General features: G+C 25.6%; 3 protein-coding genes across 4 annotated transcripts; 1 reads left to right on the forward strand and 2 right to left on the reverse strand.

The window, feature by feature from the left end:
• Window positions 1-1122: 1122 nt before the first annotated feature.
• Window positions 1123-1746, reverse strand: LOC149059519 (uncharacterized). The gene has a single exon (XM_089220659.1). It carries the CDS (start codon window positions 1744-1746, stop codon window positions 1123-1125), a length of 624 nt encoding a protein of 207 aa, XP_089076785.1.
• Window positions 1747-2545: 799 nt separating this feature from the next.
• Window positions 2546-8851, forward strand: LOC149059520 (uncharacterized). 2 transcript variants are annotated; one of them, XM_089217673.1, is made up of 11 exons: window positions 2549-3151; window positions 4429-4732; window positions 4809-4859; window positions 6200-6333; window positions 6397-6517; window positions 6680-6887; window positions 6953-7132; window positions 7475-7687; window positions 7748-7861; window positions 7928-8014; window positions 8085-8851. In XM_089217673.1, the coding sequence occupies exons 2-11, from the start codon at window positions 4721-4723 to the stop codon at window positions 8147-8149; spliced, it is 1185 nt and encodes a 394-aa protein (XP_089073799.1). In that variant the 5' UTR covers window positions 2549-3151; window positions 4429-4720; the 3' UTR covers window positions 8150-8851. The 2 variants fall into 2 exon arrangements, with proteins under 2 accessions (XP_089073800.1, XP_089073799.1); XM_089217674.1 differs by having other exon boundaries at window positions 2546-4732; window positions 7490-7687.
• A 6411-nt stretch (window positions 8852-15262) lies between these two features.
• LOC149059521 (uncharacterized) lies at window positions 15263-21585 on the reverse strand. Its single transcript, XM_089216820.1, has 11 exons — window positions 20963-21585; window positions 19382-19685; window positions 19255-19305; window positions 17781-17914; window positions 17597-17717; window positions 17227-17434; window positions 16982-17161; window positions 16427-16639; window positions 16253-16366; window positions 16100-16186; window positions 15263-16029 (listed from the first exon to the last, which is right to left on the reverse strand). The coding sequence occupies exons 2-11, from the start codon at window positions 19391-19393 to the stop codon at window positions 15965-15967; spliced, it is 1185 nt and encodes a 394-aa protein (XP_089072946.1). The 5' UTR covers window positions 19394-19685; window positions 20963-21585; the 3' UTR covers window positions 15263-15964.
• Between the last annotated feature and the right edge of the window lie 349 nt (window positions 21586-21934).

Consider the following 21934-nt stretch of genomic DNA (forward strand, 5'->3'; position numbering starts at 1 on the left):
ATTGTATAAATTTATCTTAATGTTTTAATATTTTTCAAATCTCTTACAGCATCTAGAGCAGCTATTTTCGCATTACCTGTGGAAATTTCCATTATTATTTTTTCTAATTAGATTACATATACCTAGATGCTTTAATGCTCATATTCAAAGGGTTTTCAAATCTAGTATTTCTTCCTTTTAGGGCCAGATTAAGACATTTCGCGCAAATCAAATAAAAAATGTCCACCGGAGAGTCAAATTAAGTTTTTATGAGTGTTTGAATTCTGAATTTTTACAAAATTGGATATTCACTGGATCGCTCTTGTACTGATATATATTTTTTGTCATTATATATAATAAAAAAGTAACTGCGGTAACATTAAATTAATAACATAGGTATTTATTTTATTGATTCTTTTATTTAATAATTTATGAGAAACAAATAGTTACGATGTAGTGTAAAAACGTGGAAAGCATTTTTTAAAACGATGATTAATTTGAAGAAAACTTCCATTTCATATTTTTATATATAGATTTCTGAAAAATGAGAAGACATTTGTTGCCTCCATTATCAAACAAAACTCAATTAGTTCAAAAAGCTTTAAAATTATTAAAAAAAAAAAATCAAGTACCTACTTTGAATTATGTTTAGTGTGGCATGATTTGTTCAATATAGAATAACATTGTATGTGGATCATGCTACAAAATCATAATAATAATGTTTAATTATTACATTATTTTATTAGTGCGGGATGTTATCATGTCTCACAGTTATTTTATGTATATTATGTTTTTTTTTTGATAACGTATTTTCATTACCTACTGTTTAAATTCCATTGATTGTGTTTAATTACCACCAATTCAATCCTATAATGCTTGCGTGTATTTCAATATAAGCACGATAAGTATGAATAGTGATAAACAAATATCAATTCATCAAGATAATTTTTTTTTTATTTTATTTTAAACGCCATACAGCTTTTACAATATATTACTTATTAATGAATATACATTATAACATACCTATATACATATCCAAACATAACATATTGAATATCAATAAATTAAAATTATACAGTAGTACATAGTAGGCTCCTGAAAATTAAATTTAACGGAACAAAAACCTAAATTAGAAAAAAATGTTTAACTAGTTTGACTATTAACTAAAGACATAGTTCTCCTTAAAGGATCATCATCCAAAAAATGTTTTGACACTGAAGAAAGGTAGTAGGGGTCACGAGAACGGGTTGTACCTGGAATGCGAAAACCTATACTCGATAACAAGTCTGGCGAGTCAATTACACCAGAGACTAAACCATTTAAAAGTTTAATATCACTCATATTTCTTCTTTCGCTTAGGGTGGATAAATTGAGTGCTATTAAGACGGGATTATAGTCATGGAGTTCATGATTAATGCCCATAGATCGAGAAACCATGTTTAAGAAACGATGCTGAACACGTTCAATTCGAATAATATCACATTTGGTCCTTGGAGACCATACCACAGATCCATATTCTACAATTGATCTAACTTGAGTAGTATATAATATTAACAAACATCTTACAGACATGACCGACCCTGCATGTCGTCTTATAAACCCTAATGATCGCAATGCTTTGCCTACTATCCAGTCAATATGAGGTGTAAACGATAACGTTGGAGTAAAAATAAAACCTAAATCTTCAACTTGGTTAACTCGCTGTAATATCACGTTATCAATAGAGTAATCATATTGAATAATTGAGTGACGTCTCGAAAAAGACATGACTTTACATTTATAAATTGCCAGCTCTAACCCAACTGTATTACACCAATGGACTAACTTATTCAACGATTCTTGTAACGAAATAGCATCACTCTCAGTGCCTAACGCAATTAAATAATTTTATATCATCCGCAAATAATAGCATTTTGCTGTCAACAGATTCGCATAAAGTATTTATTAGAATATTAAATTAAAGTGGATACAAGTGCCCATGAGTGATCTAGATAGGGGTATTAGCCTGTATTGAATGTGTTAAATTTGAATTTAATAATATAAAACCATTGTATACAAAAAATGATTTTGATCTAAGGAAGTCTGAAAAATATTATGATATTATTACGTCTAGTATAGTATTTTATTTTGCTATTGGACATTAGTGACACAGTACGTTGAAATAATTTTACTCGAAAAATATTTAAAAAGTTTCAAGTACCCAGGGCTAATATTTTTAAATTACAACAAAATTATTTAAAATGTTATTATTTGTTTTAATATCTAAAGAAAAATTGTGTTCATATATTTTTTTAGTAATTTTTAGTTACAAAAACGAACCAATTAATAACTAACTACTTATAAGAACCTTATTTTTAAATTTAAATATTTAGGTATATGAATCAATCATTTCGTGCATTTTTACAAACTAAATAATTTTAAAATTTTTGAAATTCCAATGAATTTTGTCAAAATTTAAAATTTAATTTTTATAAAAAACATTCTCCTTTAATTTTCTCTGACAGCAACTTATAAGGTATTATATATTTTCAAGTTTTTTAAACAAGGAAATGTAATATTGACAATAAATAAATAAAATAAAAAAATGCTCACGTTTATAAATAGCTCACTGTCAAACAAGATATTTTGAAAATTATGTCATGTAAGGAAAATGGTTACCTATATTAATAATAGGTGAAAATTTCCAGTTATTACAATAATTATTAGTATTCTGAATTCAACCAAAAAAGTAGAAATAGGTTTTGCTGAAATTCCCATCGTTTTCAACTCAACCCTTTTAAAAATGACTGTAATGTTTCAATTATCACTTTTCTAATTCACCAACTAGATTTATTTTTCTATAAGAAAAGATGTTGAAGTAGAAAATCGGAATTTTTCAACTACCCAAATGATTGATGAGACAGAAAAAAAATTGTAAAATATTTTAGAATGCTACTTCAATAAAATTCTAAAATTATTTTCTTTAAAACTATTGATATTTACCCATCTTTGATTTTAAACTTGTTTTATTTTATGATAGTTTGTTTTCAAAGTAAACACAGGTGTTTCGGTTTTTCGACTTAGAATCTGAGCTGAATCAGGAATTGCAACTATAGACTCTTCTAACTCATATTCAACGATGATATTTTCAATGGCGGCTTGATTTAAATTGTCCTCATAAAGGTCGGATTAGGTATGTTAACTAAATTTTCAACAATTTTTTTTTATAGTTACCTACTACTAAATAACTATTTTTAAATTGATTACTTTTATAATCAACCTAAGGTCTAATTGGTATAAGTTCGGCTCCTAATATGGAATGATAATAACCTGCAGCCAAACGTTCTAGATTATCAAACTAATAAAAATTTGTATTTTACATTATAATAAGCCCATGTACTTTTATTTGTAAAATATCACTATTCGTATTTTAATAGGTACTTGCTCGTCTGGAAATGAATAAGGGAAAGCTGTACCTTCTACATATTCGAGCGAGAACTTTGTTCTCTCTATCGGTCAACTCTGGAATAGTTATTACCATATTACCAGTTAGTCTTTTGGCGTTTCGGAGAGCAGAAGATTGTTTAGACACATTAGATTTCACTTTATAACTATAAGATAACAAAAACATTTAAAAATAAATTGCATATTTTATAAAAAATATATACACAATCTTATAATTTACATTTGCTAAAATGCACTTTATCAACCCCTCACGTTTTATTATTTTAAACAATTTGATTTTTATGCTTAAAACTATGGTGCAAACATTTTTTAATGGAAACTATTATTTTAGAATTTACGTTTATACGCATACGCTCAACATTACTTTATTCCAATACGCAACGCGTACTTATGTTTTTTTTTATATCATATAATATGATGTATTTGAAGCAGGCCAGATTAGTAACCAGTTTAGTAATCTTAGATAGGTTTATTCATTCAATATTTTAACCATTATTTTGAGTAACAGTAAAAAATCTGAAAGAGTTGCGCTTGTACCATTAAAACTAAATATCTTTCTGATTTTAAAAATTTCTTAAAATACCATCTACATTTTAAAAACATAAATATAATTAAAATTAAAAGTATATGCAATTTAATTGATGAATATACTTTAAATATTTACCATTTTTACCTCTTCACTATTAAAAATAAATTTTTAAGCCCCTTATTAGATAATAAACTAAATGTTATAAATAAACCTAGGCCATGATTGTATAACACATGACCAATTCTCATTATATTAATTTAATATGCTTTTTAACTTTTTATTTTATATTTAGTATTGATAAGCATTATTTGTTAATAATAAGTGGTTAGGTTTTTATCTATTTTAAATAAAAAATTTTGTATTTCTAAGTTGGCATAACCGATCTTCCGAAATTTGATTTTGATGATATTTTGCTGTTATCAAAATCGGGAAATCTGTCCCAGCCCCAAGTAATGTGTTGTGTGTTTTTAAATTAGGTTGTTAACACTGTAGTAGCGCCGATTTCATACAACAACAACCGGTCACCATTGTTCCAACGCCTGCGTTTCGGCTCCGAGTTCTTGACTCATCTTACCGTAACACCTGTTGCTGAGTGTGATTTCAATTTTTGTTTGTGAATTTTAGTCTTTGATCTGATTTTATCCTAATAAACAAATCTTAGAAACATTTGATTGAGATTTGTTGATTTCAATTAATTATATTACCGTTTTTTATTAAAATTTTTTTTTCTGATTTTGATTGTACCTATTATCAATTCACTCATCAATCATGGAAATTAATGTGAGTAAAGTTAAATTTATTTAAACTCAAACTTATTTAATCTATTGCCCTAATTGTCTTTGTTACTTTTATACAGCCATACGTGAACCTACATGATACATTGAAAACCTATCGGCGCTCACACAAGGTATTTTCACACATATACTATATCCAGTAAGATAACACACCGATTCTACGCAACCTCTCGTGTCACTTTTCTATTGTAACCAGCTAGGTTAGTTTAGCCATATAGCAGAGTATCACGTAAGGCCCGTTTCACATGGACGCGTATCATACGCTACGTACCTATCGTACACGCGTATTTTTAGTTTACATAAAGTTCATATGCGTCATAATAACGAGGGAAAAGTTTCACCGTCGGAGTGACACATATGCATTTAACTAATGTAATTGAAAACGTTTGCGTACGTTACGTCACGTATGATACGCGTCTATGTTAAATGGCCCTAAGAACGCGCAAAATAACCGATTTAGTTCGGCTCGCGGCGCGTTCCTTCGCTTAACTGAGTATAGATATATTACCCCTTATATTATTGTATGCACATCCAACATTATTACTTTATCAATGTTCACATAAAAAACCATTATCATATATTAATAGAAAACCGTGATCTATTCCCGTTATTTTATCAATAATGAATAAAAAATTACTAAGGTACATATTTAATAAATTAAATTGTTGTTAAATTGTTGCCACGCACATAGAAAAAATCAGGAGGAGAAAGCTCATAAGAAATTTATAAAAATTGTATTTCATACCTCATTGATAAATAAAATATGGTGTGCATTTAATATTATCACCTTTAAAAAAAAAAATCAAAAGGAGGAATTGAACCCTTAAACTTTCCCATGTACATAATATATAAGTATATAACTATGTTGTCTATTTAATATTATATGAAATAGTTTAATACTTAATACCATCACTAAATACTTAAAATAAATTTGATGCAAGCTTAATATATCACAAAAATGTTATTAGCATAAAATAATATCTGATTTGAAAATAAAATTTTTAGTGCCGCTGCTTTAATTTATTCTTCGAAAAAATGTATCCGAATCATTAAATTATAGGTACTAAAAAATTTGTTTGTTATTTATGTAATAATATCGAATTTATGTGGTCGTTTTAAAATACATATTTTTCGTAATTAAATTTCTGATAAATTGAGTTGTTTAGAAAAAATGTATTCATTTACTAATATTATTAAATTAAAATTCAGGATATTTAACTAATGTTTTTAAATTTTTAATTTGTTTTATATCTTTGTTTGAAGTTATACCGTGTTTTGCTTTCACTTGGTACTTTGTCTGTAATAGGCTCTATGTTATATACATAAACCTTATAAGTGTTACAAATGGCGATTCTGCATCTGTGATAAAATTGAGTCATTATCTAGTTGTTTACTTTATATTAACTGTATATATTTTTGACCTAACTTAAGTGGTTTTTTTGTTTTACTGTAGAATCCAGAACATAACAGAAAATTATTCATTCGTGGATTAGATGACTTCGCAACTAATGATTCACTTCAAGCATATTTTGAGCAATGGGGTGAAATTGTAGATGTTATTGTCATAAAAGACCCTATTACAAAGAGGTAACCATTTCTTTGTTGAATATTTTATCTAGTAATTAATTATTATATTGCATAAACATTTAGATCTAAAGGATTTGGATTTATTACTTATTCTCAATCGTCCATGGTTGATCGAGCTATGTCAAATAGGCCTCATATAGTAAATGGTCGTGAAATTGAAACTAAGCGAGCTGTATCACGTGAAGTATAAAATTTACATCAAATATTATTACGTACAATTTAAAAATTAATTTCTAAATTTAATTAACTATTATTTTAAATGTTTCATAATTTAAACTAATCTATCATAAAAATAGTAAAAATGTTTATTCTTAATCTTAAAAATATTTTATTTTTATGATCTTAGAACATTTGTGAACCAACTATTTCAACAACTGCTAAAAACATTTACGTTTATGGTATAAAAGAAATATCAGAAAATGATCTTCTTGAATATTTTGGAAAATTTGGCAATATTATTAATATAAAAATAATAACTGATAAGGAATCTGGTAAAAGAAAAGGATTTGGATTTATCGAGTATGATGATATAAAATCAGTCGAAAAAGCTGTTCGTGAGTATTATTAATAAATTAATATTTAAAAATTAAAACTTAAATATATGATTGTTGAAATATAGTTTTTAAAAGTCACCAAATTGCCGGAAAAAGAATGATTGTAAATAAAGCTATTAGGCGTGCTGATGGCGTTGTTGGTATCCGAGGTGGACATGGTGATCGTGGTGGTGCTGTTGGTGTAAGTAATGGAAGTAGCTTGGAAGGAAAACCGCAAAACGGACAATGTGGAGGACATAATAACAGTAATTATGAATCTATAAAATATATTTATTTACAACAATACATTTTGGATTCTTTTCACATTTAATAGTATTCATGAATTTAAAATAAATGAAGTTTTTAACTTATACAATCATATTCATTAAACAATAAACTCTATAATACCCTTACCTAAATACTTTGTAGATAAAAGTAACTTAATTAAAATGTTTAAAATATGGCTCTCCTACAAATAGAAAATGTTCTATTGATAAAATATTAAATAGATAAATTTTATAAACAAACAATAAAATGTAATTTACTATTTTTAGTGTATTTGTATGTATGAAATTTATTTTATGTTTTATACTTTAATTGTATATTAGAATCAAATGGTGTAGGTGGAGGTTATGGAAATTCTGGAACGGGAGTTAGAGGTAGCCATATCGGAAACGTTGGCGAGTATGGCGGTAGTACAGTTGTGTACAATTTAAATTATGTTGGAGCCTGGCAAGGTACTCCTCAAAGATGGGTTAACAATAATTCATCATGGAGAAACCTAATACGTGATAGTTCAGGAACTTTACAACGACTACATTGTAAGTTTAAAAAAATATAATTTTCTTAATATTATTGTCTAATTTCAATGCATGTTATAGGTTATTGCTTGGATCCAAATCAAAGTTATATCCCTATGATAACATATTATACTTCACAATATTCAGTATGGTGCAATCAAAGAGGATGTAATGCGGGAGGTCCACAACAACCTTGTAAGTTGGTTAAAAACACTCTTACCCATAATATTAATTTTTGTCTATTTTCAATGTTTATTATAGGTTATAGATTGGATCCAAATCAAAGTTATAACTCAATAAAGTCATATAACACCTCTAATTATCGTGCTACAGCTAATGGAAATCCAGGTAATTGTTCCTTATATATTGATTTTTCATTTTATTCAACATTTCAATTTTATAATGTTTCTTTATTCAGAAGCTGATAATGAAAATACTGGTGAACACACGTTATCACATTCATCTAAAGGCAAACACTGTTAAATCTGTAATACCAAAAATTACGTCCAAATTTATTTTGAAATGTTAATGTTAAATTCTTATCTAAAATAGTTTTTAATTTTAAAAAAAAGCTTTGAAGAGCTAAGCGTAATATCTGTTTTCTCTCTGAGACTCCCGCGTGCCATACAAAAACTCATTCGCCTAAAATTGTTTTAATGGTTTTTGAGTAACCTTAGAATAAAATTAACAATCACAAAAATTGTAAAGAATAATATTTTTAATGATGTGACATATTGGTTTTATACTTCATTATTAATTGATTTCGTATAAAAACATTGGCTTTTAAATGATATTTAAATTGTTTTAAGACAATATTTAGATATATTAGTAGCCCATTCTTTATTGACATTATTCTCTATCGAATTTGTGATTATTCAAAAACATAAAAAAAATTATCCATTGTAACTGCTTTTTGTCTGTGTTGCGTGAGGGTCATAGAGAGGAAACAAACAGCCACATTCCCTTAAAGATACAGGCATTTGAAATACTTTTCATACTCATCTGCTACACCTTCAGTTTATTAAAATTATCTTAAAAATATGTTGAGTAAATATGTTTTTTTTGTATTGATAATTCATATACTTTTTATACTTCTCAACTGTATGTATTTTCTGAAATAATATTATTAATTTGAGCATTAGCATGTACAATATTTTTGACATTAAATTTAAATACTTCAATGAATATGTTTTTGTTTATTTAACTTTAATACCCTATTTGGTGCTTTAAATCAATCTATGAAAATATATTTAAGTTATTGACAAATCTTCATCATTTACAGTAATTTTATTTTATGTGTAATAAGATATTTTATTATAAAATGAAAAAAACATAGGAAACAATAATTTTATCATTTCTGTATTATGAAGTATACATATTAAATATCTATTAACAAGTTAGTACATAATTATGTATACATAAATTGTAAATGTGTATGTTTATATAAATTAATCTATTATAACTAGGGCTCGGATGTTGTTGCACTAAAAATGTTATGAAATTGATTGCATTATTGCTGTGAAAAAAACCCAAAATTGCACTTAAAAAATATTTTATTGTACCAAAAAAATAAAAAAATATATATTAACAAATTATTTTATGAAATGGATTAAGTCATTTTATTAAGTAATATTATAAAGTTTTATTAGATAGGTTTTAAACGAGTAGATAATAAAAAAGATTCAAATTCAAATTCTCGTCAGTTGTCACTAAAAATCTGGTTAAATTGTGTGGTCTTCTTATTTTTTCAGAAATCTATACTAATAATTTTATCAAAATTTAAAACTTTTTATTTAAACTATTTTTGATTTGTTTTTTTAAAAAAAACCTTACCTTACCTTAAAAATTATAGCGAAATGTCAGTTATGACAAAAACGGTAATTATTAAAAATTGAATAAACGTGATAAATATTCACTAATGCACTTGGTATTTTCTTTTAAATTAATCAATGAATACATACAACTAAACGTAAGTTAAGTGTTCTTTCAACAAAAGTTTTAATTTTCATATTTTAATCTATTATCGATAACTGTTAAGATTAGATCTGCGCTAATACAATATTAAATCTACTCTCATATATCATTATTAGTTGATGATCATATTTTATTATTTATAATTTATTGTAAAATAAACAGAGTCAACATTATAATTTTAAAAATAAATTTGTAGTTAAATTTAGTCTAGTTTGTGATATTATTGGTTTATTCAACTGTTACGATATTTTAATTATTACCTATGTAATATTTTAATATTTAAAAATGTTCATAACTCGTTATTAAGAAGGAGTACACATGCGGGAACAGAAAATTAGTTTTGCTCACCGTAATTTATCATGTTCTATATTTATAAGATAGAAACAACTAATTTTGAGTAGAGTTCTCTTAAACACATTTATTATTTTTTTTCAGGCATCTTTTATACAACTATAAAAATCAAACTACAATTGCAATTTTTATTTTGAGGCAAGTGGGTGTACAATAATTGATCGCAAGCTTAAAATAGAACTCGTAGAATTCTGAGTTAAAGATTCTAACAGTTCTGACATTGAAATAACAAATCAAAATTATAGTTCAGGTATATGTCCAGGGACATATTTGCAAAATGTTGTAAAATTGAAAACGTTAAATACAGAAGAATGTTGATTTAATAAATATATGAAAAAAAATTAAACATTATACTTTTTAACAATAATTTTGTGAAAATATATCCACTTAATGAAATTTATATACATATATTTTTCATTTTTTGAATTTAAAGAAAGTTTTCATGGAATAGGCAATTTCATTAAGTTTATATATGATATAATAACTCATGATTAGAAGACACATTTAAAAGAACAAAAATAATTAAATATTAATTCAAAAAGTTTAGTAATTTTAGAGGACTATTATTATAAAATTTAACAAAATGGGAATTTACAAACAACATAAAATAAACATAAATTAAACATTTTTTAAATATTGCTAACAGTAGGACAGCTAACAAATCTAGCTAGGGTACTACAGGATATTACCCGATATAATAAGTGTAATAGTTCTGGGGCTTGAGACTTTAAGCAGTAGGGGCTAGGGACTAATAAGTTATGATACTGCTGTAAAAGCCAATTAAAGTAGGTAAGTACCTAACTTGTTTTACTATTTGTCGATAGGTATGACTACTATAGAAGTCTACTATAGAGTAGGTAACCTACTATTATAGAAGGTTGGTTAAATTTTAGACGAAAACATTGTATTTATTATACTATAATTAATATATTAAATTATTATTATAATCTATATTTTTCTATTATAATATTATATGGTTGTTTGGTATTCAATATTGAGTCAAAACCGTTCTTACCGTAGAACGGTTTGAGTATTTTAATTTTATCCAGTGGTAAAAGTGGTTTAATATAAGTGGAGATGTACTTAAATTTGTATAATGTTCTTATAATATTAAGGTTCACACACAGAAGTGAATAGTGATTGGATGATTGGAGATGGAGATGAGTTGAACCTTATAATACAATTTTAGATTCTGAGTGGAGTGATGAATGTATTGATTTTACAATCGTGTGTTTTTTGTGAATATTTAATATTTATTGTAATATTAAATTATCATAATATTATACCTAAATATTGTCGACGTAGCATCCACGTAGTTGGTCTATTTACTTAACCAATACTCTATATATTTAAAATTTATTTGATAATTCGATTGAAAAAAATCTGAAAATACATTTACTATTATAAAATTTCATAATATATGACCGATGTTGATCCAAAACAGGTAAATATGCAAAAAAGAACTAAAAATTAAAAAATCGCAAAATATGCAAAATACAATTTTTAATTTAAATTCTCTGTTTCATGAAACACTTTTTAAGCTTACACTGATTTTTTTTAAGTAGCTCATAAGAAATATGCATATTATGCTACCTATTAAATTCCAACCCTGCTAATGAGGATATTTTATTTATGAATTGTCACGTTTAAATTTTCAGTTTTCGTTAATCGGTTGACGAGATATGACTTCCCAAAGTTGGATGATTTTAGGAGATGTTTGTGTGTAAATACCTAGTCAGTATGGATACCTTACATATTAGGATTGTTATGCCTCTGGGTAAGAGATATTACACTTTTTGAATAGATTTATCAAGCACACTGTGCTATAAGCTTAAGTTTTCCCTAAAATTTATTTTATTATACTCATTTAGGAAAGTGTTTTACGAAGTTTTCAGTGGTTAAAAAAATCACATTGTATAACATTTTGAAGTATTTTTACAAACGAATAAAATTTTACAGACATTTCTAAAAAATTTGGGAGGTAAAATACTCTCAATAGTTTTCAAAAGCACCGGGAAACAAAAAAAAATTAAGGAAAAACTGGAATTTTTACGCAAAATCAATTTTAGAAATTGGTGTAATTCTAAAACAAATTACTGTAGGCACATGAATTTTTACTAAATGTTTATACTGGAATGTTATATACTTGATAAAATTTTCAAAATATTTCAACTATTTTTATGTTATTTATAGACATTTGAAATGTTCCACAGTTTTAGTTTATTCTAGGTATAAAATATAAATGTTGATAAAATTTTATTAATTGGGCCAAAAACTTGAAAAATTTAATCAAAGGTTCCCCATAAGTGTATATAATAGCAGTTTTAAATATCAAAAATACTTGGCACGTTTTGTTTTCATAACTTGAAAAAATTAATTTAACTAAAATTGACAAATCCTTTAGTTGTTAAAAATTGTTTAAAACTTTAAATTGTATAGCCAAGGATTAAAAATTTAAAATAAAGTACCACATGAGTAGTTAATTTTGCTGTTGCTACTGTAAAAAAAATATATAATTATTATTCAAACACAGTTTCTTTTTGTAGTTGTTTTAAGTTTGATTTTGGATGAATTTACATATTAAATAATCAAGAATAACAATTTTATATGTTTATGTATATTGTTGTAGTTTAAAAATATTATTCGTAGGTAATTAAATGTCTAAAGCACACTTCCCATTCTAATATTAGTAGTTAAAGTTGTTGATCCCTCGTAGTAATACATTTAATATACCTTATATGAATAACTAGAATTGAGTTCATAACGAATATGATTTGATTAATTTGAAATTTATTTAATAAGTACCTACCTATATTTTTTTTTGGAAATAATAACAATATAGTTAATATGGTATAAAATATATTTGACTGACGAACCGTCTTTACTCAGAATCATTTTACGTATAGGTACAATGATTTCGTTAATTCTAAATTCAAATTTAATACCATCCATTATGTACAGTAAGTATACACATGGAAGTGAGAGCGACAGTTAGACGATACAAGAGACAAAGTGAATTTAGTCAGTTTAAGTTAGATAGGTGCTAAAAAGTATTATTATGTTATATTTAGGGCTCGGATGTTGTTGCATTTGCAATTTTTTTTCTATTGTTCGGATTCATTGCTAAGTAAGTGATAAATTTATTTCAAACGAGTACCAATTAATATATAAAAAATTTAAGTGCAATTTTTTGCAATTTTTTACTTTTTTCAATTTTATTGCAATTTTGTTGATTGTCGTCATTTTCAATACAATTTTATATATTTTTTTATGTATTTAATCTTTTTTGTTAGATTATACAGTGCTATAATTTTTAAGGTAAGGTAAGGTTTTTTTTAAAAAAACAAATCAAAAATAGTTTAAATAAAAAGTTTTAAATTTTGATAAAATTATTAGTATAGATTTCTGAAAAAATAAGAAGACCACACAATTTAACCAGATTTTTAGTAACAACTGACGAGAATTTGAATTTTAATCTTTTTTATTATCTACTCGTTTAAAACCTATCTAATAAAACTTTATAATATTACTTAATAAAATGTTAAATTTTTGTTAAATTTTATAATAATAGTCCTCTAAAATTACTAAACTTTTTGAATTAATATTTAATTATTTTTGTTCTTTTAAATGTGTCTTCTAATCATGAGTTATTATATCATATATAAACTTAATGAAATTGCCTATTCCATGAAAACTTTCTTTAAATTCAAAAAATGAAAAATATATGTATATAAATTTCATTAAGTGGATATATTTTCACAAAATTATTGTTAAAAAGTATAATGTTTAATTTTTTTTCATATATTTATTAAATCAACATTCTTCTGTATTTAACGTTTTCAATTTTACAACATTTTGCAAATATGTCCCTGGACATATACCTGAACTATAATTTTGATTTGTTATTTCAATGTCAGAACTGTTAGAATCTTTAACTCAGAATTCTACGAGTTCTATTTTAAGCTTGCGATCAATTATTGTACACCCACTTGCCTCAAAATAAAAATTGCAATTGTAGTTTGATTTTTATAGTTGTATAAAAGATGCCTGAAAAAAAATAATAAATGTGTTTAAGAGAACTCTACTCAAAATTAGTTGTTTCTATCTTATAAATATAGAACATGATAAATTACGGTGAGCAAAACTAATTTTCTGTTCCCGCATGTGTACTCCTTCTTAATAACGAGTTATGAACATTTTTAAATATTAAAATATTACATAGGTAATAATTAAAATATCGTAACAGTTGAATAAACCAATAATATCACAAACTAGACTAAATTTAACTACAAATTTATTTTTAAAATTATAATGTTGACTCTGTTTATTTTACAATAAATTATAAATAATAAAATATGATCATCAACTAATAATGATATATGAGAGTAGATTTAATATTGTATTAGCGCAGATCTAATCTTAACAGTTATCGATAATAGATTAAAATATGAAAATTAAAACTTTTGTTGAAAGAACACTTAACTTACGTTTAGTTGTATGTATTCATTGATTAATTTAAAAGAAAATACCAAGTGCATTAGTGAATATTTATCACGTTTATTCAATTTTTAATAATTACCGTTTTTGTCATAACTGACATTTCGCTATAATTTTTAAGGTAAGGTAAGGTTTTTTTTAAAAAAACAAATCAAAAATAGTTTAAATAAAAAGTTTTAAATTTTGATAAAATTATTAGTATAGATTTCTGAAAAAATAAGAAGACCACACAATTTAACCAGATTTTTAGTGACAACTGACGAGAATTTGAATTTGAATCTTTTTTATTATCTACTCGTTTAAAACCTATCTAATAAAACTTTATAATATTACTTAATAAAATGACTTAATCCATTTCATAAAATAATTTGTTAATATATATTTTTTTATTTTTTTGGTACAATAAAATATTTTTTAAGTGCAATTTTGGGTTTTTTTCACAGCAATAATGCAATCAATTTCATAACATTTTTAGTGCAACAACATCCGAGCCCTAGTTATAATAGATTAATTTATATAAACATACACATTTACAATTTATGTATACATAATTATGTACTAACTTGTTAATAGATATTTAATATGTATACTTCATAATACAGAAATGATAAAATTATTGTTTCCTATGTTTTTTTCATTTTATAATAAAATATCTTATTACACATAAAATAAAATTACTGTAAATGATGAAGATTTGTCAATAACTTAAATATATTTTCATAGATTGATTTAAAGCACCAAATAGGGTATTAAAGTTAAATAAACAAAAACATATTCATTGAAGTATTTAAATTTAATGTCAAAAATATTGTACATGCTAATGCTCAAATTAATAATATTATTTCAGAAAATACATACAGTTGAGAAGTATAAAAAGTATATGAATTATCAATACAAAAAAAACATATTTACTCAACATATTTTTAAGATAATTTTAATAAACTGAAGGTGTAGCAGATGAGTATGAAAAGTATTTCAAATGCCTGTATCTTTAAGGGAATGTGGCTGTTTGTTTCCTCTCTATGACCCTCACGCAACACAGACAAAAAGCAGTTACAATGGATAATTTTTTTTATGTTTTTGAATAATCACAAATTCGATAGAGAATAATGTCAATAAAGAATGGGCTACTAATATATCTAAATATTGTCTTAAAACAATTTAAATATCATTTAAAAGCCAATGTTTTTATACGAAATCAATTAATAATGAAGTATAAAACCAATATGTCACATCATTAAAAATATTATTCTTTACAATTTTTGTGATTGTTAATTTTATTCTAAGGTTACTCAAAAACCATTAAAACAATTTTAGGCGAATGAGTTTTTGTATGGCACGCGGGAGTCTCAGAGAGAAAACAGATATTACGCTTAGCTCTTCAAAGCTTTTTTTTAAAATTAAAAACTATTTTAGATAAGAATTTAACATTAACATTTCAAAATAAATTTGGACGTAATTTTTGGTATTACAGATTTAACAGTGTTTGCCTTTAGATGAATGTGATAACGTGTGTTCACCAGTATTTTCATTATCAGCTTCTGAATAAAGAAACATTATAAAATTGAAATGTTGAATAAAATGAAAAATCAATATATAAGGAACAATTACCTGGATTTCCATTAGCTGTAGCACGATAATTAGAGGTGTTATATGACTTTATTGAGTTATAACTTTGATTTGGATCCAATCTATAACCTATAATAAACATTGAAAATAGACAAAAATTAATATTATGGGTAAGAGTGTTTTTAACCAACTTACAAGGTTGTTGTGGACCTCCCGCATTACATCCTCTTTGATTGCACCATACTGAATATTGTGAAGTATAATATGTTATCATAGGGATATAACTTTGATTTGGATCCAAGCAATAACCTATAACATGCATTGAAATTAGACAATAATATTAAGAAAATTATATTTTTTTAAACTTACAATGTAGTCGTTGTAAAGTTCCTGAACTATCACGTATTAGGTTTCTCCATGATGAATTATTGTTAACCCATCTTTGAGGAGTACCTTGCCAGGCTCCAACATAATTTAAATTGTACACAACTGTACTACCGCCATACTCGCCAACGTTTCCGATATGGCTACCTCTAACTCCCGTTCCAGAATTTCCATAACCTCCACCTACACCATTTGATTCTAATATACAATTAAAGTATAAAACATAAAATAAATTTCATACATACAAATACACTAAAAATAGTAAATTACATTTTATTGTTTGTTTATAAAATTTATCTATTTAATATTTTATCAATAGAACATTTTCTATTTGTAGGAGAGCCATATTTTAAACATTTTAATTAAGTTACTTTTATCTACAAAGTATTTAGGTAAGGGTATTATAGAGTTTATTGTTTAATGAATATGATTGTATAAGTTAAAAACTTCATTTATTTTAAATTCATGAATACTATTAAATGTGAAAAGAATCCAAAATGTATTGTTGTAAATAAATATATTTTATAGATTCATAATTACTGTTATTATGTCCTCCACATTGTCCGTTTTGCGGTTTTCCTTCCAAGCTACTTCCATTACTTACACCAACAGCACCACCACGATCACCATGTCCACCTCGGATACCAACAACGCCATCAGCACGCCTAATAGCTTTATTTACAATCATTCTTTTTCCGGCAATTTGGTGACTTTTAAAAACTATATTTCAACAATCATATATTTAAGTTTTAATTTTTAAATATTAATTTATTAATAATACTCACGAACAGCTTTTTCGACTGATTTTATATCATCATACTCGATAAATCCAAATCCTTTTCTTTTACCAGATTCCTTATCAGTTATTATTTTTATATTAATAATATTGCCAAATTTTCCAAAATATTCAAGAAGATCATTTTCTGATATTTCTTTTATACCATAAACGTAAATGTTTTTAGCAGTTGTTGAAATAGTTGGTTCACAAATGTTCTAAGATCATAAAAATAAAATATTTTTAAGATTAAGAATAAACATTTTTACTATTTTTATGATAGATTAGTTTAAATTATGAAACATTTAAAATAATAGTTAATTAAATTTAGAAATTAATTTTTAAATTGTACGTAATAATATTTGATGTAAATTTTATACTTCACGTGATACAGCTCGCTTAGTTTCAATTTCACGACCATTTACTATATGAGGCCTATTTGACATAGCTCGATCAACCATGGACGATTGAGAATAAGTAATAAATCCAAATCCTTTAGATCTAAATGTTTATGCAATATAATAATTAATTACTAGATAAAATATTCAACAAAGAAATGGTTACCTCTTTGTAATAGGGTCTTTTATGACAATAACATCTACAATTTCACCCCATTGCTCAAAATATGCTTGAAGTGAATCATTAGTTGCGAAGTCATCTAATCCACGAATGAATAATTTTCTGTTATGTTCTGGATTCTACAGTAAAACAAAAAAACCACTTAAGTTAGGTCAAAAATATATACAGTTAATATAAAGTAAACAACTAGATAATGACTCAATTTTATCACAGATGCAGAATCGCCATTTGTAACACTTATAAGGTTTATGTATATAACATAGAGCCTATTACAGACAAAGTACCAAGTGAAAGCAAAACACGGTATAACTTCAAACAAAGATATAAAACAAATTAAAAATTTAAAAACATTAGTTAAATATCCTGAATTTTAATTTAATAATATTAGTAAATGAATACATTTTTTCTAAACAACTCAATTTATCAGAAATTTAATTACGAAAAATATGTATTTTAAAACGACCACATAAATTCGATATTATTACATAAATAACAAACAAATTTTTTAGTACCTATAATTTAATGATTCGGATACATTTTTTCGAAGAATAAATTAAAGCAGCGGCACTAAAAATTTTATTTTCAAATCAGATATTATTTTATGCTAATAACATTTTTGTGATATATTAAGCTTGCATCAAATTTATTTTAAGTATTTAGTGATGGTATTAAGTATTAAACTATTTCATATAATATTAAATAGACAACATAGTTATATACTTATATATTATGTACATGGGAAAGTTTAAGGGTTCAATTCCTCCTTTTGATTTTTTTTTTTAAAGGTGATAATATTAAATGCACACCATATTTTATTTATCAATGAGGTATGAAATACAATTTTTATAAATTTCTTATGAGCTTTCTCCTCCTGATTTTTTCTATGTGCGTGGCAACAATTTAACAACAATTTAATTTATTAAATATGTACCTTAGTAATTTTTTATTCATTATTGATAAAATAACGGGAATAGATCACGGTTTTCTATTAATATATGATAATGGTTTTTTATGTGAACATTGATAAAGTAATAATGTTGGATGTGCATACAATAATATAAGGGGTAATATATCTATACTCAGTTAAGCGAAGGAACGCGCCGCGAGCCGAACTAAATCGGTTATTTTGCGCGTTCTTAGGGCCATTTAACATAGACGCGTATCATACGTGACGTAACGTACGCAAACGTTTTCAATTACATTAGTTAAATGCATATGTGTCACTCCGACGGTGAAACTTTTCCCTCGTTATTATGACGCATATGAACTTTATGTAAACTAAAAATACGCGTGTACGATAGGTACGTAGCGTATGATACGCGTCCATGTGAAACGGGCCTTACGTGATACTCTGCTATATGGCTAAACTAACCTAGCTGGTTACAATAGAAAAGTGACACGAGAGGTTGCGTAGAATCGGTGTGTTATCTTACTGGATATAGTATATGTGTGAAAATACCTTGTGTGAGCGCCGATAGGTTTTCAATGTATCATGTAGGTTCACGTATGGCTGTATAAAAGTAACAAAGACAATTAGGGCAATAGATTAAATAAGTTTGAGTTTAAATAAATTTAACTTTACTCACATTAATTTCCATGATTGATGAGTGAATTGATAATAGGTACAATCAAAATCAGAAAAAAAAATTTTAATAAAAAACGGTAATATAATTAATTGAAATCAACAAATCTCAATCAAATGTTTCTAAGATTTGTTTATTAGGATAAAATCAGATCAAAGACTAAAATTCACAAACAAAAATTGAAATCACACTCAGCAACAGGTGTTACGGTAAGATGAGTCAAGAACTCGGAGCCGAAACGCAGGCGTTGGAACAATGGTGACCGGTTGTTGTTGTATGAAATCGGCGCTACTACAGTGTTAACAACCTAATTTAAAAACACACAACACATTACTTGGGGCTGGGACAGATTTCCCGATTTTGATAACAGCAAAATATCATCAAAATCAAATTTCGGAAGATCGGTTATGCCAACTTAGAAATACAAAATTTTTTATTTAAAATAGATAAAAACCTAACCACTTATTATTAACAAATAATGCTTATCAATACTAAATATAAAATAAAAAGTTAAAAAGCATATTAAATTAATATAATGAGAATTGGTCATGTGTTATACAATCATGGCCTAGGTTTATTTATAACATTTAGTTTATTATCTAATAAGGGGCTTAAAAATTTATTTTTAATAGTGAAGAGGTAAAAATGGTAAATATTTAAAGTATATTCATCAATTAAATTGCATATACTTTTAATTTTAATTATATTTATGTTTTTAAAATGTAGATGGTATTTTAAGAAATTTTTAAAATCAGAAAGATATTTAGTTTTAATGGTACAAGCGCAACTCTTTCAGATTTTTTACTGTTACTCAAAATAATGGTTAAAATATTGAATGAATAAACCTATCTAAGATTACTAAACTGGTTACTAATCTGGCCTGCTTCAAATACATCATATTATATGATATAAAAAAAAACATAAGTACGCGTTGCGTATTGGAATAAAGTAATGTTGAGCGTATGCGTATAAACGTAAATTCTAAAATAATAGTTTCCATTAAAAAATGTTTGCACCATAGTTTTAAGCATAAAAATCAAATTGTTTAAAATAATAAAACGTGAGGGGTTGATAAAGTGCATTTTAGCAAATGTAAATTATAAGATTGTGTATATATTTTTTATAAAATATGCAATTTATTTTTAAATGTTTTTGTTATCTTATAGTTATAAAGTGAAATCTAATGTGTCTAAACAATCTTCTGCTCTCCGAAACGCCAAAAGACTAACTGGTAATATGGTAATAACTATTCCAGAGTTGACCGATAGAGAGAACAAAGTTCTCGCTCGAATATGTAGAAGGTACAGCTTTCCCTTATTCATTTCCAGACGAGCAAGTACCTATTAAAATACGAATAGTGATATTTTACAAATAAAAGTACATGGGCTTATTATAATGTAAAATACAAATTTTTATTAGTTTGATAATCTAGAACGTTTGGCTGCAGGTTATTATCATTCCATATTAGGAGCCGAACTTATACCAATTAGACCTTAGGTTGATTATAAAAGTAATCAATTTAAAAATAGTTATTTAGTAGTAGGTAACTATAAAAAAAAATTGTTGAAAATTTAGTTAACATACCTAATCCGACCTTTATGAGGACAATTTAAATCAAGCCGCCATTGAAAATATCATCGTTGAATATGAGTTAGAAGAGTCTATAGTTGCAATTCCTGATTCAGCTCAGATTCTAAGTCGAAAAACCGAAACACCTGTGTTTACTTTGAAAACAAACTATCATAAAATAAAACAAGTTTAAAATCAAAGATGGGTAAATATCAATAGTTTTAAAGAAAATAATTTTAGAATTTTATTGAAGTAGCATTCTAAAATATTTTACAATTTTTTTTCTGTCTCATCAATCATTTGGGTAGTTGAAAAATTCCGATTTTCTACTTCAACATCTTTTCTTATAGAAAAATAAATCTAGTTGGTGAATTAGAAAAGTGATAATTGAAACATTACAGTCATTTTTAAAAGGGTTGAGTTGAAAACGATGGGAATTTCAGCAAAACCTATTTCTACTTTTTTGGTTGAATTCAGAATACTAATAATTATTGTAATAACTGGAAATTTTCACCTATTATTAATATAGGTAACCATTTTCCTTACATGACATAATTTTCAAAATATCTTGTTTGACAGTGAGCTATTTATAAACGTGAGCATTTTTTTATTTTATTTATTTATTGTCAATATTACATTTCCTTGTTTAAAAAACTTGAAAATATATAATACCTTATAAGTTGCTGTCAGAGAAAATTAAAGGAGAATGTTTTTTATAAAAATTAAATTTTAAATTTTGACAAAATTCATTGGAATTTCAAAAATTTTAAAATTATTTAGTTTGTAAAAATGCACGAAATGATTGATTCATATACCTAAATATTTAAATTTAAAAATAAGGTTCTTATAAGTAGTTAGTTATTAATTGGTTCGTTTTTGTAACTAAAAATTACTAAAAAAATATATGAACACAATTTTTCTTTAGATATTAAAACAAATAATAACATTTTAAATAATTTTGTTGTAATAATATAAAGACATAACATA

Source organism: Diuraphis noxia, unplaced genomic scaffold (assembly GCF_037042655.1).
Source record: "Diuraphis noxia isolate RWA-SAM2 unplaced genomic scaffold, SU_Dnox_SAM2 contig0001, whole genome shotgun sequence".
Classification (NCBI taxonomy): domain Eukaryota; kingdom Metazoa; phylum Arthropoda; class Insecta; order Hemiptera; family Aphididae; genus Diuraphis; species Diuraphis noxia.

What these genes read in the sequence shown, in the direction of transcription:
- LOC149059519 (XM_089220659.1), bottom strand. Translation starts at nt 1,746, where the DNA reads ATGTCTTTTTCGAGACGTCACTCAATTATTCAATATGATTACTCTATT.
- LOC149059520 (XM_089217673.1), top strand. An exon ending in CCTATCGGCGCTCACACAAG is followed by an intron (nt 4,860 to 6,199) that starts GTATTTTCACAC and finishes GTTTTACTGTAG; the next exon opens with AATCCAGAACATAACAGAAA. An exon ending in ATCAGTCGAAAAAGCTGTTC is followed by an intron (nt 6,888 to 6,952) that starts GTGAGTATTATT and finishes GTTGAAATATAG; the next exon opens with TTTTTAAAAGTCACCAAATT.
- LOC149059521 (XM_089216820.1), bottom strand. An exon ending in AACTTTACAACGACTACATT is followed by an intron (nt 16,367 to 16,426) that starts GTAAGTTTAAAA and finishes TGCATGTTATAG; the next exon opens with GTTATTGCTTGGATCCAAAT. An exon ending in TACAGCTAATGGAAATCCAG is followed by an intron (nt 16,030 to 16,099) that starts GTAATTGTTCCT and finishes TTCTTTATTCAG; the next exon opens with AAGCTGATAATGAAAATACT.